This window comes from Theropithecus gelada, chromosome 2, assembly GCF_003255815.1.
Source record: "Theropithecus gelada isolate Dixy chromosome 2, Tgel_1.0, whole genome shotgun sequence".
Lineage (NCBI taxonomy): Eukaryota > Metazoa > Chordata > Mammalia > Primates > Cercopithecidae > Theropithecus > Theropithecus gelada.
The window spans coordinates 44,310,292-44,326,204 of NC_037669.1; the positions used below are offsets into that span (position 1 = coordinate 44,310,292).

Genomic DNA, 15,913 nt, shown 5'->3' on the forward strand with positions numbered 1-15,913 from the left:
TACAATGTAAGAATTCTATGATAGAGTCTCCTGGTTTGCAGAGAACACTGGAAGGGGCAGATACTTAGCCCAGTCAGGATGTCCATGGAGGGTTTCCCAATGAGGTTACATCTCAGGGCAGGCAAAAGTTGGTGGCTAGGATTTGGCATCCCTGGAGGATGCCATCCAGCCTCTACCAGAATATCTCCAGAGCCCAGAAAGGGGCTTAGCAGGGAAGAGAGAAGAAAGGCGGGAGCTCACGATCTCACTATTATGTTGAACCAAAGTCTCCACCTTTTACACTTCAGTCCTTGTTCCGCTCTCTAGGGGGGGAAAAAAAAGAAAGAAAAAGAAAAAGGAATTAGTCTGCTCCCTCTTACTTGGGAGCCTTAAAAATATTTGAAAATGCTTATCATAGGCCTCTTTTCCTTTATCTGAAAAATGGTGAGATTGTATGAGTTATTTCTGCAATCGCCTGACTCTAAATATTTTATTATGATTTCTCCTTAGTGTCAGCCCTCTGTGGTATATATCCCCTATGTTATTCATCTCTTTCTGGATAGGACATGGTCTCCAGCCACTGACTGTCTTGGTCACTGTCTGCTGAAGGGAGCGTGGCTCACATACAGGCTTGGATGTGTCCTCTTCAGAGCACTGGCTCTGGTGCAGCCCAGGAGATAGGTACCTTTTTAATGACTTCATCACCTGTCTTGTCTAGGCTTTGCTTGCATAAAAGCTCCTGGTTGTTATTTCAAAGTAAGGGCTTCCAGTACACTGACTTTTAAAAAAAATAACCTTAAATGGCAGCTTTTATATTTTGTCACTCAAATTTAGTCTTTTTCTTTTTTTTCTTTTTTTTTGCACAGTTCTTCTGCCTGTGAAAATAGATGTAAATTTAACTTATTATTACTATCAATGTTGCAGCTGTTTGAAAAGTTGGGCAGGTAAGACAGAACTGTCTGGTGCGTCACTACAGGCTCTTCTTGGGGGAACACAGAGCCATTAGTCTGCACAGTCACTGTTAGCTGTGGATCATCTAAGGGCCCATCATCTAGTCCAATTTTGCCACTTTTTCTTCCATAAAAACCATTCGAGACTGCAAGGCCTTGCTGTTCTCCACGTTTGCAACATGCCACATCCACCAACATAGCAACTATATCAAGAAAGAAGCTAAGATCTATTTGAGGTCATCTTTGTGGACTCTTCCTAATGATCACTGTCACATTTTCTGAATGTACCCGCAGAACCTTTGGGAAAAACATGTAGAATTAATACAATGAAGTAAACCTAATCCTCACAAAATATTTATTTCATAGTCTCTTCTAGACTTTTTGACAAATTAATTTCAGGATCACTGGGAGGTTTTCCCTACTATCGTCCTTTTCTTTTTAAAAAAAAAAAAAACAGGATTATTCACAAGCTTTAGTATTCTGGTAGGTCACCTGTTTTCAGTAGAACTGTCAAAAATCCCTGATGGAATGTTCAGATCGCTCTGTAATGGGGTGGATCTGGGGCTGTGGACCTGAGCTCAAGTAACATTATCAAGCTTCAAATGCTGTATGCTCCTTCTTTCTGGTAAGGATGCAGTAGAAGGTGTTCAGCTTACACGGGGGGGAAAACACTCTGACACTCAAGCATAACTAGGTTCTAGAATGAGTGAGCAATATACGTTATAGGAGCTCTTCAACAAAAGAGAGATCTTTTAAAAGGAGAATAGAGTTCCACAAATCTCAAAATGATAAAAGGCAATGGTATGGACAAAATTATAAAAAGGAATGACCAAGATCCCTCCCAACCCTGTTAATTGACAGTTGTGATTATATCAGGGACCTCAGGGGTTTTTTGTTTGTTTGTTTTTTTAGACAGAGTCTGGCTCTGTCACCCAGGCTGGAGTGCAGTGGCACGATCTCGGCTCACTGCAAGCTCCGCCTCCCGGGTGCACGCCATTCTCCTGCCTCAGCCTCCTGAGTAGCTGGGACTACAGGCACCTGCCCCCACACCCGGCTAATTTTTTTGTATTTTTAGTAGAGACGGGGTTTCACTATGTTAGCCAGGATGGCCTCGATCTCCTGACCTCATGATCCGCCCACTTCAGCCTCCCAAAGTGCTGGGATTACAGGCGTGTGCCACCGTGCCTGGCCAAGGACCTCAGTTTTAATCATGATGGTAGAGAAGAAAAGAACATGAAATTGGCCATAAAAATTATCCAATTATCCAAATTATTCAATTGGTATAGAAATTAAGTAATTGAACATTGGAACTCATTAATTACAGCATTTTTGCAATATGTTCTCACATTAATTTGCCAAAAATTAAAAACAACTGAGTGGATTTCATTACTTTCAAGTCCCTTTCCTTTTCTGGAAATTTGTTACAATATCCCCAAAGGTCTTTAGCTATTTAAACAAATATTTTAACTCTTCAGAGAGATTATACATATTACTAAAACAGGGAAATGCTATGATAACTTTAAAATAATCTGCTTTAGAATTCACTAATCTTATCATTTTAAGAATTGATTAACAGAGAGGAACTCAACATTATGTTGGACAAGAGTAAATGACCATGGTACTTTAGCTAGTTTATTCATCGCGGTAACCTATATCGATACATTATAGATAAAATAGCTCTTCCCACGCAATGAGATGGTTTCTTCAGCTGCAATATGTCTTTCCCTCTCAGCCAGCATTTGTAGGCCAGTGGAGAGTATTTGTCTTCCACTTTCCTCATCTTCACAAAAATAATGATGTCATAAAACAGAAAGATGCTCATTTTGCAATTGACAACGCAGGTATGTCAATGGCATCCCATCACAATGTAATGCCATGGACCCTTTCTTCCTACTGGTAGTTGGAATGAGATTGAATCTTAACATATGCAACATATGTAGTGTTCATTAATGTATATGATCACCTTTGCTGAGAGACAGTAATGCTGTGATCAAGTGTGTAGTATTTTGAGTTAGACTGCCTGGGTTCGAAACCTGTTTTACCACCTTTACTAATTGTTTGGCCTTAGGCAAGTTGCTTTGCTTTTTTTTTTTTTTGAGACAGGGTCTCACTCTGTCACCCAAGCTGGAGTGCAGCAGCCTGATCTCGGCTCACTGCTATCTCTGCCTCCTGGGTTCAAGTGATTCTCCTGGGTTCAGGCCTCCAGAGTAGCTGGGATTACAGGTGTGTGCCACCATGCCCAGCTAATTTTTGTATTTTTAGTAGAGACGGGGTTTCACCATGCTTGCCAGGCTGGTCTCGAACTCCTGACCTCAAGTGATCCACCTGCCTGCGCCTCCCAAAGTGTTGGGATTATAGGCGTGAGCCACCACACCCAGCTGGGCAAGTTGTCCTTGAAGCCTTGGTTTCCTCATTTGAGAAATGGAGATGACATAGTATTTCCCAGCCTGTTGGGATACTGTAAGGATTTAATAAGTTAACACACAATATTTTTAGCAAAGCTCCTGGCAGTTAATCAGCACTTAATACATTGTAGTCAGCATTGTTATTATTCATAATATGTTTTCTTTTATATATATATTTACTTCCAGGTTTTAAGCAATTAAACATCCCTTCTTATTCTTTCTCATTGTTTCTCTTCTGATTTGTTACTGAGTCATATTAGGAGATCCCTGAATGTTTATTCAGAGCACCTGCTGTGGGAGCCAAAGTCATTTGCTCTTGCCTTACAGAGACCCTGCCTGTGTAGGGAACAGATCCCACTTCTATCTGCTGCAACTTAAGTCTCAAACCAAATTGCAGATGTGTCTCCTATTCATGACAAAGGCCTCTGGGACCAGAGAATTCTATATGGGTTAATATTGCCTTTATACTGAGCAATCCGGCCGAGTTGGTTTTAAAAAAATTACTAAGCTCTTTAAAAATATACTGTACTCTGCTCACTTCATCAGCACATACACTAAATTGGAATGATACAGAGATTAGCATGACCCCTGATGCACAAATACGTGAAGCATTCCATAGAAATTTTTTTTTAAAAAAAGAAAAAAAATACTGGAGGAAGGCAATGTGTTTTCTTGCAAGGATAAATTATGCCTGGCATTTATCTAAGGCCACAAACACACAATTTCTTGGTCTGCTCAAAAATATATAATTAATTTAAAAGGCTCATGTGAAGTGAAGAAAACTGAATTATGAGGTTTTTTTTGTTTATTTTTGTTTTGTTTTGTTTTTTAGAAGAAAACAGGAAGGGTAAAACTGGCACTTTTCTGAAGTGAGAATAGTAAAAAGAAGGATACACCCCAAAATCAATTCTTGGGGCAGCCCTATTGATGTAACACCATGGCTAAGAGCATTGGACTTGGTCATTAAATGCTCAGCTTTGCCACCACCAGCTCTGAGACCATGGGAAAAACTATGGCTTCTCTGTGCTTTCATTTCCTCCTATAGTGCTATGAGGATTAAATAAAGTTGATCAAGCACTTAACACACTGCCTGCCACATGATAAATGCACAATACAAAGTAAAATGTCTTCTTCAGTCATACTGTCTTCTTCGTCATTATTGCCAACATCAAAACACTGATCTGAAGAAAGAACTACACAGTGAGATTTCCAGTGTTGCAGGTGGTAAAGAGTTGAAGTGGGTAGACCATAGGAAGTGGGAATAAAAGGGGGGCAGGTGAATTTTGATTCAGGCAGATACACATCAAAACATCTGGGGAAGAGGGATGATAGCTTTCTCTACACATAAATACTGGGGAATACCAAGAAAACAGGAGGAACCAATGGAGAGAGCTCTCTGAAAACAGAGCTCAAGGCGACTGCTAAACCAACTCCTATGAAGCAAATTTTCATGGCAGAATACTGGATTTGGTGGATCTCATCTGGCAGGAACAGCTTGGGCTTCTTTGTGAAGTGAGGCTTCCCATTTTCCATTTCCCACTGCCTCTTACCCTTTTTTAAATTTTATTTTGGCTCTTTCTCTGGTTTCCCTTATTGATGTCTCAGAGTAGATACTTGTTAGAATAGAAATATTGCCGATGTATCTGTCAAATAAGTCATCATTTCCTAACTCCCCAATTAATTCAGGAGAGTAAGGGAGACAGAGGCCACTAGAGCAAGTGGGGAACTGAGCGGGCCAGGAGCTGAGACAGTGGTAACTGAGTGGAAGGAGAAAGCAAAATAGGTTGACTGAAAGTGGAATGCCCTCTGGGAACCTTGTGTTCCATCTTTCATTCACTGGCTTCAGGCCCTAGTTTCTAGCCTGAACAAATTCTCTCCAGATGGAGTAAAATCACTAAATTCACTCGCTGGCACAGGTTTTTCTTTTCCGTCTTGTCTCTCTGTATTAGCAAACTCACCCATGACCCATGTTATTAGATAAGCCAGAGAAAAATATCTGGGTCTGGGTGTTGTCGTGAAGCTCTTCATGCCAGAGGGTTTACTCTGAAGGGTGGTCAAGGCTTAAGCAGATTGGGAGGAAGGACAAGGGCATTTCAGGGCTATTAGACCAGTGAAGAAGGCTGGAGACAGCAGAACTTGCTCTCAGCATCAGCAAGTAACCCATCTGACTGGTTCATAACAAGAGCACAGGGTCAGGCTGGAAAAAAGGTTTGTTTATTAGCAGTAAGGTCAACTTCATGTTTGAAAACAACTATTTTTCTTTTTAAAAAATGGACCCCTATTGTCTTCCAACCTTATGCCCCAGAAAGAAGATGGGGAGGAAGAACCTAATGAAAAAAACATTCCTAGAGGAAACAGAAAATACTTAGGAAAGAGAATAATTTAAATTCAGTGTACATTAAACACACACAAATCGGACTGATTGAAAGCTGTGAGCATCAGTGCCTGGGGGAGAGAAGAAAGGGGAATCCAACAGAAAGAGGAGAGAGCCTGTGGACCCAGGGAGGGCAGCCTTAGGAGGAGGCCCTGGAAATTCCCATTCTCCAGGCTTCATAACAGACCTGGGTTCCTCAATTCAATGGTGTCAGGCGATGAGAGTGGAGGAGGGTAAGGAGAAGAGAGGAAAGAATATAGAAACACCAAATATCGAATCCTGGACATATTTCACATTTAGCTTAGATTAGAATTCCCAGGCCGGGCGCGGTGGCTCAAGCCTGTAATCCCAGCACTTTGGGAGGCCGAGACGGGCGGATCACGAGGTCAGGAGATCGAGACCATCCTGGCTAACATGGTGAAACCCCGTCTCTACTAAAAAATACAAAAAACTAGCCGGGCGCGGTGGCGGGCGCCTGTAGTCCCAGCTACTCGGAAGGCTGAGGCAGGAGAATGGCGTGAACCCGGGAGGCGGAGCTTGCAGTGAGCAGAGATCCGGCCACTGCACTCCAGCCTGGGCGGCAGAGCGAGACTCCGTCTCAAAAAAAAAAAAAAAAAAAAAAAAAAAAGAATTCCCAAGATCCCAGAGATCACTCTCTCAACTAAAGCCCTCTGACCTGACTCTGTTCTCCCTCACCAGGACCACCGGCACCTTCCACTCCATAGATTCCTGGCTGTGGGACTCCTTGGATCTTCCTGCAGCAAATAGATACCTCATAGACTCAGTTTCACAGAAACAGACAGAACCTAAAATCAAAAGAAAAGGCAGGCTCTTCCTTTCATGCTTGTTGTCTTAGTTTTATTCTAATTCCCCTTAGTTCGTAGGCCAGAAAATGGAGTAAAAATTGTGGTTTGGGCTATTTTCCATATATTATCCAATAAAGAACTTACATCCAGAATATATTTAGAACTTTTACAAATCTACAATGAAAAATTAATTAACTCAATTTTTAAAAGGCAAAAGACTTGAAAAGACATCTGACAAAAGTAGATGTACAAATGGTCAATAAGCATTTGAAAATGTTCTCACCATTATGAGTCATCAGGAAAATACAACTTAAAACCATAATGAAACAGCGCTTCACACCTCCTAGCATGGCTAAAATTAAATAGACTGATAATGCCAAATGATGGTGAGGGTAGAGCAACTGGAACTTGAATACATTGCTACTGGGAATGTAAAATATTACAATCATTTTAAGGAACTCTGATGGTTCCCTTATAAAGTTGAACATACACCTACCCTATGGCCTATATATAATTCTACCCCTAGGTAATTATGCAAGAGCAATGAAAACCTATGTCCCCAGAAAGACATCTATAAGAACTTTCACATCAACCTTATTCATATGAGCTAAACACTGGAAACAACCCAAGAATTCATTAGGAGGAGAATGGATAAACACATTGTGGCCTATCTATACAATGGTACTCTATTCAGCTGTAGCAAGGAATGAACCACGCATACACACAACCACATGAATGAATCTTGATACAACATGTTGTGAAAAAACCAAATGTTAAAAAAATATATTCTGTATGATTTCATTCGTATGAAATTCAAGAATAGGCAAAACTATATCTATGATGATAGAAATCAGAAATTGGTACCTAGTTGTGGGTTGGGGAGGGGAGGAATGGATTGGAAGGGGGCACAAGTAGGTTCTCTAGAGTGATGGAAGGCTCTATAGTTTAATTTTTGCGATGACTACATGGGTGTATAAAATTTTCAAGACTCAGAACTGAATGCTTAAAATATGTGTATTTTGTATGTAAATTATACATCAGTTTTTAAAATACAGTAACGAAAAAAGATATTTACAGGCCTAGTTCTATAAAAACTATAAAAGCCTATTTATATTTTAAATTATGCTTTAAAAAAAAAAAAAAGAAATAGGGTCTCTATCACCGAAGCTGGAGTGCAGTGGCATAATAATCGCTCACTGCAACCTTGAACTCCTGGGCTCAAGTGATTCTCCTGCCTCAGCCTCCCAAGTTGCAAGGACAACAGGTGCATGCCACCATGCCTGGCTAATTTATTATTATTTGTTTTGGAGAGACAGGGTCTCACTGCATGGACCAAGCTGGTCTTGAACTCCTGGCCTCAAGTGATCCTCCCACCTTGGCCTCCCAAAGCACTGGGATTATAGGCACAAGCCACTGCACCCAGGCTAAATTATCTTTTTAAAAATAATCTCTTTTAGTCTCATGAGTCTAACCCCGTTCTCGAGTTAAGAGAATGAAGTACTCTTCAAAGATGGGGCTACAACAAAAACCTACGTTGCCTGTCAACCCACTGGTTCCTGGATCCCCCAAGGACACCCCGCGATAAGTAATGCTGGGTTTTCCTGCTGAGCTCAGCAGTTCTCTCAATTGACCTGAAAAGATATGGGGTGTGAAGTGAGAACCTAGGGCAGCGAGGGTGATATTTTCAATGTCCCCATTTCTGCTTCAAAGAGAGCAAGTACAATTTAACCTGTTTCTATTTTGCTTGAAGAAAGGTCTTGCTGTTAGACAAAAATGAAATCCTGTGACCCATGGCTTTCCCATCCCAGCATGTGTGCCCCAGCATGGGATATAAGAGCACTGCTCCCACTTGCTTCAGTCCATCATCTGTCTCCCTGTGTCACTGATGCTCCTGGAGCAGCAGTTTTTGATAACTTGGAAGGTTATGCCATGTGGGAGCTGGCATGAGACCCAGCATCATGAAAACTACTCAACTAAGGCTCTGGGATATATGCTTAGATGGCCTGGGCCATCCTGGGAATGTGTGACCTGGAGTGACACTTTCCTATCCTGAGAAAAGAGGATGACAGTACGCATGCTGTCGCCTTCACAGGGGTGTCATGGGGGTAGCACAAGATAGCAGATCTGAAAACCATGTTTACAAACTTTTAATTTGGATTCACACCGGTGGAGTTATCTAGTTCAGTCTTCTGAGTTCCTAGTCTGTGGATGATTGCAGAGATTGTAAAGGAAGTATAGGATTTAGTCCCTATTTGCAGAAAACTGAGAGTAGACCTGGTGAAGTCATGTGAGTTAAGGTGTAGAGAAATGAACAATTAGCAAGTTGCTATTGGGGCAATGTTTCCATTCATTACATGCTTTAGTATTCATTAGAATAATGAATGCCTTTCAGTTGATTAAATCTGCTTGAATTTCTGGAGGTATGCTACACATTTATATTTTGTTTAGTGTTTAGTCACTATTTTTAGGTGTCAACCTTTGTAATAGAAGGACAGAATGTTGCACAATACAACATGGGAATCAGAGTAGGACCCCTGGGTTTGATGGTTAATACTCTTTAACTGATTGTGTAACTTTGGGCCATTCACCAGGCTTTTCTAGCCCTCTGTTTCTGTTTCTGAAATAAACTCGCTACTTAATTTCTGAGAACCTCTTTAGTTATGAAAAATACAGCAACCACTGTGGGGTGGTAGACAAAGTCTTTGCAGTTAGTAGAAGAACTGTATCCGTCTCTGGCAGGTTAAATCACCCCATCTGTCTGTGTGAGGGTCAACTTCCTCTTCTAGAAGATGGACCTGTGGATCTCCATCATGCCTGCCTCACTGGGTTATTGTGAGGATTGAACACCAAGGAGTATGCAAAAACTCTATAAGCCATAATTCATAATATAAACGTTTGCTGCTGTTCCTTTGCTGTTGCTATAGGCATTGAAAAACCTAGAGAGCACTCTTGGAACCATGTATACAAGAGTGCATGGCAATGTTGCTTAAATAGTCTAAGGGTTGAAGAATTCCAAAGCAGAGACTTATCTGAGGGCTGGATTCATGAATAAGGCTTGGAATCGTAAGTCTAAACCTAACATTCTCTCGTGGACTTGGTGAGCCTGTGCTGACGACAGTGGTTCCCTCACAGGTGACAGCAGAGCTAGACGCCTGGAATGAAGACTTGCTTCGGCAGATGAATGACTTCAACACAGAGGACCTAACCCTGGCAGAACAGCGGCTGCAGCGCCACACAGAACGGAAGCTAGCCATGAACAACATGACTTTTGAGGTCATCCAGCAGGGACAGGATCTGCACCAGTACATCATGGAGGTCCAGGCATCAGGTGGGTGACCTCGCTCATTCTTCTGGCAGGGGAGATGATGAAAACAAGCATACCAGCTAGCCTGCAAGGAGCACTGCCACATCGTTTATTCATTTTATTCCTACAGCTACAAAGAATAGAGACTTCTACCCACATTAAAAAAAAAAAAAAGAAAAAAAAAAAGAAAAAGAAAGGAAACAAGACCAGGTGTGGTGGCTCGTGCCTGTAATCCCAGCATTTTGGAAGGCTGAGGTGGGTGGATCATTTGAGGTCAGGAGTTCGAGAGCAGCCTGGCCAACATGGTGAAACCCCATGTCTACTAAAAATACAAAAATTATCCAGGTGTGGTGGTGGACGCCTGTAATCCCAGCTACTCGGGAGGCTGAGGCAGGAGAATCTCTTCAACCTGGGAGATGGAGACTGCAGTGAGCAGAGACCATGCCACTGCACTCGAGCCTGTGCAGGAGTCAGATGAAAAAAAAAAAGAAACGGAAGCCATGAGAGCTGAAATAGTGCCCAAGGTTACCCAGTTAGGCTGTGCTCAAGTTGAGAATAGGGCCAGGGTCTGCTGGTCTGCAGAGAGAGTGAGAGAACCGATGATGGCAATCAGCACAGATTCCTTTAAAAAACAGTAGCCTGGAAAAACAAACCAGAAGCAGTCAGACATTCATATGGATTGTATTCACATGCGTAGCGGTTTTCCTCTTCTGCTCCTGACCCCTGCTGCCAGCACGCATTCTCTAGCCCTATCCTCTACTCCTAAGCTACCTCCTTGTCTCCTGTTCCTGCTTCTCAGTCTCCTCAGTTTTTAATCACTAGTCTTTGGGTGAGTATAAGCAGTACTGATAAACATTTATGACAAGATCATATAATTTTGTAACTTCTCAGAAAAACATGGCTGAGTTACTCAGATTTAACTTCTTTTCCTGCTCAAGATTTAGTCAAAATTTATCTAACAAGTGAGTGAGTCCTTACTATTATACTTCCCACTCCCCAAGTCAGCCTTTGATGTTAGAATGAGAGAGTGCCATGGTGATCCACTGGTCCAGAAGAAAAGAAGTCACATGGCTGGTCACATCCCAGGGGAATGCTAGAGCCCATAACTCTACCTCCCAACCCACTCCACTGCCCTCCTACCCAGGTCCTTGTTGGCTCAGGTGCCTCACTCTCCAGCACGAGGTAGACAGGGACTAAGGCCGTCAACTATAAAACGCAGTTGGGTCATGTCCCTGCTTATCCTGAAGGATATGGAAATCCTGAGATTGTCGGGGGGACCTTAGCAGTCATACTGAACTTTAAAGTACTGTGTTTCTTTTGATGACCTGAAAGAGTAAAGACCAGCTTTCAAAGGGACTTCACTCCTGACCAGAGGAGAGATAGTCTAGTAAATTCTGTTCACTTTTGTCAACATAGTCTGTCCTTGAATTTTCATCTGTGCTGTGAACAGACTGCATCTGAGACCCAGGCCTGTTCACAGGTGTGCAGCTGAAACCCAGGCCTATTCACAGGTATGCAGCTAGTGCTCTGTGTAGTCCCAGGAAGGGCTACTCACCTTGCAGTCTGTCTGGGGACTTTTTTAAAATGACAGTGCCCAGGCCCCATGCCCTGATATTCTGATTTAATTACCTCTAAATGAAACTTGGGCAACAGCAAAAAGCTCCTCAGGTGATTCAACTGTGTGGCCAGGGCCAAGAACCACTGCTTTTAATTGTGATAATTAAGCCACAACAGCTGACATCTCCGGAATGACCTAGGACAGTGGCTCTCAAAATGTGATCCCCATATCAGCAGCATTAGCATCACCTGAGGATATGTTTGAAATGCGAGTTCAAGGGCCCATACCTGAACCCATTACATCAGAATCTCATAACATAAATGTTTGCTGTGGTTCCTTTGCTGTTGCTATAGGCATTGAAACAGCGCATACTCTTAAAGCCCTGTACACAAGAGTACGTGGCAATGTTGCTTAGATAGTCTAAGGGTCAAAGAATTCCAAAGCAGAGACTGATCTGAGGGGTGGATTCATGAATAAGGCAGTGTTGCTTAAATAGTCTGTGGGTGAGCAGAGTGTGGCCCAGCAATCTGTGGTTCAGTTAGCCCTCCAGTTGATATTGTGCACCACTGACCTAGCATGTTGCTACTCAGTGTGGGCTCTGGGCCCAGCAGCACCAGCATCACTTGGGAGCAGATTAGGAATGCAAAATCGCTGGCCTTATCCCAGACTTGTGAATCTGAAAGTATATGTTAATGAAATCTCCAGGTAAATGGTGTGTACATTAAAATTTGGAAGTCAGTGTTCTAGGACATGGACTGTACCTTATTAGGGAAGCGGGGGAAACCATAATCCCTTCTCTGATTGGGAATCTTACCTGGACTCGGCATTTAGCCCCATGACCTGCCCTCATGGTACTCACTGTAGCTGTCTATGCAGCTACGACTGGGAACCATAAGAGAATGCAGACACAGCATCTAGCAGAGAGACAGGCAGAGAAGCTATGCAGGGATGCTCACCCTTCATCTCTCATGGTGGATGTGTCCCGCAGGAAAAGGAGCCTTGTCTGCCTGGACACCTGCAGCACTTACTACCAGGGTGCTGACGTGACCCTAGGCAAGCCAACCTCTGTCCCAAGAGCCAAGTATCCATAGTAACAGAAAGACTACTGGGAGCTGGAAGTCCCTGAGGACTGCTTGTGGCTGAGGTGGGCTGTGCTTGGCGTCCACCTAAACCATGAGGGCTGAGTGGGTGAAAACACCCCAGGCGGCCGGGCGCGGTGGCTCAAGCCTGTAATCCCAGCACTTTGGGAGGCCGAGGCGGGTGGATCACGAGGTCAGGAGATCGAGACTATCCTGGCTAACATGGTGAAACCCCGTCTCTACTAAAAATACAAAAAAAAAAAAAACTAGCCGGGCGTGGTGGCGGGCGCCTGTAGTCTCAGCTGCTTGGGAGGCTGAGGCAGGAGAATGGCGTGAACCTGGGAGGCGGAGCTTGCAGTGAGCCGAGATCACGCCACTGCATTCCAGCCTGGGAGCACAGCGAGACTCCGTCTCAAAAAAAAAAAAAAAAAAAAAAAAAAAAAAAACACCCCAGGCAGATGGGCTGCCCACCCCCACAATATCCTGTTCTAGAAATGAGCTTTGTCAAAAGAGGTTTGATTGGCCTCTTCAGCGCCTCTTACTGAGGCTGGCTGTTCTCCTGCTCCTACCACAGCTAGCTGTTCAGTCTGGCGTATACCATGAGGCTTTCAAGAGAATGGATCCAGGGGTTTTAGGAATGCTCACTCCCTGTCTATGGCTGAATGCCTGGTTCTGCCGGGGAGGCATCTAACTTACCTCTGGGCTTAGGGAAATGGAGGGTAGATTCACACCAGAGCTGGAGGGCGGGGTTGGGGTAAGAGGTGAGCCCAGGTGGGCCTTGACCCCCAGTGGCTGAGGAATGTAAGACTTCAGAGACACAGGACTGAGGCAATAAATGGCTTGGGGAGTTACAGTCTTTGTTTAATGGACTGTATTTGGACTAAAGGTAAAATAAACTGTAGTCTTAGAAAAAGGACAATTAGCAATATTAAAACTTTTGTTGGTGTTTAGTCCATGCTGAATAAGGGCTTATGCTTTGATTTTGTAGTAGCAAATGGAACTAGGCAATTTTTATATGCTTCTTTTCAAGTGTGATTGAGCCAGGCTCTACTAAATCGCTCTGGTGTACCCACAACTCTAACCAAAGCAAAAGCCTTTGCTTAACTTAACATCAGGCTCAGGAATAGAGTAAATAGGAACAATTTCTTAATTTGCTCATTGTTCTTTCCTCACTATGGAATCATCTATTTGAGCCTCAAATTGCAAGGTGGTAGGTTTTGCTGAAAGAAGTTGGGGGAAACATGCTGGCTGAATTCAAGGTCCAGTTCCACCAACTAGCAGTCTGATTTTGGAAGTCCCTTTTCTCTTTAGACTTTAGTTTCTTCTTCTGTCTAGTGTGGCAGGCCTTAACTCCTAAGGTTCCCTCCAGTTCTCACTTTCCGTAATTCAGCCTAACTGCCCTCATTGACCAGGCCATACTTCTTCTCTCCCATGAAATCTGACCATGCGACTGTTACACTTGACTTGAGGAGTAAAACAAGAGTGACATACCCTATGGATATGTTGTTTTTGTGATTTACTCAAAGCATCAACTTCTCTCTTTATACAATGTTTGTAAATGAGAAATCTCTGGAGTCTGTTGCCATGATACTTAAAATTTACTTTGCCTGAGAAGAGCCCAACCCCAACTTTTAAAAATAAATAAATTCTTAAAATAAATTAAGTTTTGTGAGGATCACTCTTCTCCTTGAGCGTAAAGGCTAGAATACAAAATCAAGAGGAAATCCTGGGTTGAAATCCTGGCCGCACCTCTTAGGACCTGAGTGTCCTTGTACGTATTCACCTGTCTCTCTAAACCTTGCCTTCCTCTGAAAAGTAGTGATCTTCAGAATCCTTACCACATAGGGTCATGTGAGGATGAAGTGGGATAACACGGGAGGATGGAAAGGGTTCAGTGAAGCTTGGCAACTAGTATATGTTGTACTCCTAGCACATGCTATGTTGAAGTTATTTGTGTTCCTGTAGTTTTTTCAGCAGCATGAAGGAACAAATTCTTTCTTCCCTCTTTCCATTCCCAGCATCTAGCAGAGCCAGTGTCTTGTGCCTAGCAAGTTCTTAATAGTAACGTTTGCTGAATTAATCAAGAATGAACATCAATGTGGGTGAACACATGTAGGTAAAAATAATGGAGCACAAATAATTTTACTAGTGTCAAAAAGGAAAGAAAAAAAATCTGGGTTTATTATTATTATTATTATTTTCAACATGAAAGCTACTCTGGGGTTAATAGGAATGTGGATCTGAGGGGCTGAGAGGAGGGGAAGAAGAAACCTTGACATAAAACAATGGTTCTTAACCTGGCTGTAGATTGCGAATCACCTGGGAACTTCTTAAAAATACCAATGTCTGGGCCCCATCCCTCAAGGACTCTTAGTTAATTGGTCTGGTGTGGGCCCAGATTTTTTTTAACTTCCCAGGTGATTTTAAGGTACAACCAGTGTTGAGAACACTGATCTAAAAACCTCATTAAAGGACTTTGTGATTTCTGAACTGTTAGGTAGACGGAGTGACACAGAAAGAGGAATGGACAGGGGAGGAGAAAAGAAAGAGAAAAGAAGATGTTCTGTATCTGAGGCAGATACCGATATTTAAAGAACATAGTTTTTAAAAACGTGTTACAAGTATGGGCAGCATAGCCAGCAATATCTGAATCTTACTCTAGACCATGGTCACCTCTCTCCTTGAGGAAATTAAAGTGGTACCCTCATCTGGTAACAAACGAAAGCAAACTAATGCTTATCGTTGTTAGCTGTGGCTTTTAGCCCTAAACAAACACCAATGCAGAGCATTCGCTGAGTGTAGCAGAAGGAATATCTCTGTTTCCCCAGGTTTCTGGCCATTGTACCATCTTATCCAGTGGTTCATAATCTTGGTTGCATGTTGGAATCATGCCTGGAGGTTTAAGACTTACTAATGACTGGGTCCCGACCACAGAGATTCTGAGGTTATTGGTCTGGGGTGTGGTTAGGACATGGTGATTTAAAAAAAAATTCTCCAGCTGATACTTGGGAGGCTGAGGCAGGAGAATCGCTTGAACCCAGCAGGCAGAGGTTGCAGTGAGCCGAGATTGCGCCACTGCACTCCAGCTTGGGTGACGCAGCAAAACTCAGTCTAAAAGAAAAAAAAAATTATCTGCTGAATCTGACGTGAGCCAGGGTTGAGAGAAGCAGTCTAACAGCATTAAAGCCACCATAGTTTCCAATGATATACATTAGGCGAGTACATAAACACCTGTCAGTAAGGTTTTATATTTACATTTTGTACAAGCCATTCAATAGTTCCATCAGCAATCAAAAGTGTATTCGTTATAATTTCTCTGAGGGAGAGGAAAAAGGGAGAAAATGAATATTTTAAGCCTACTAGATGCCAAGCACTGTATACATTGTGTCTCACTTAGTTCTCACAACATCCCTGAGAAGTCTTCCTTGTGATTCCCATTTTACAGACAAGGCAACCCG

The 15,913-nt window shown here is 42.8% G+C and overlaps 1 protein-coding gene across 9 annotated transcripts in view; it reads left to right on the plus strand.

Annotated features, from left to right (window-relative positions):
* Positions 1–15,913, plus strand: part of KALRN (kalirin RhoGEF kinase) — a 638,197-nt gene that overhangs the window by 317,923 nt on the left and 304,361 nt on the right. For all 9 annotated transcript variants that reach the window (XM_025374819.1, XM_025374820.1, XM_025374821.1 and 6 more), the window contains exon 14: positions 9,647–9,842. In XM_025374819.1, the coding sequence (XP_025230604.1) occupies positions 9,647–9,842 (196 nt within the window). The remainder of the gene's footprint in view (positions 1–9,646; positions 9,843–15,913) is intronic.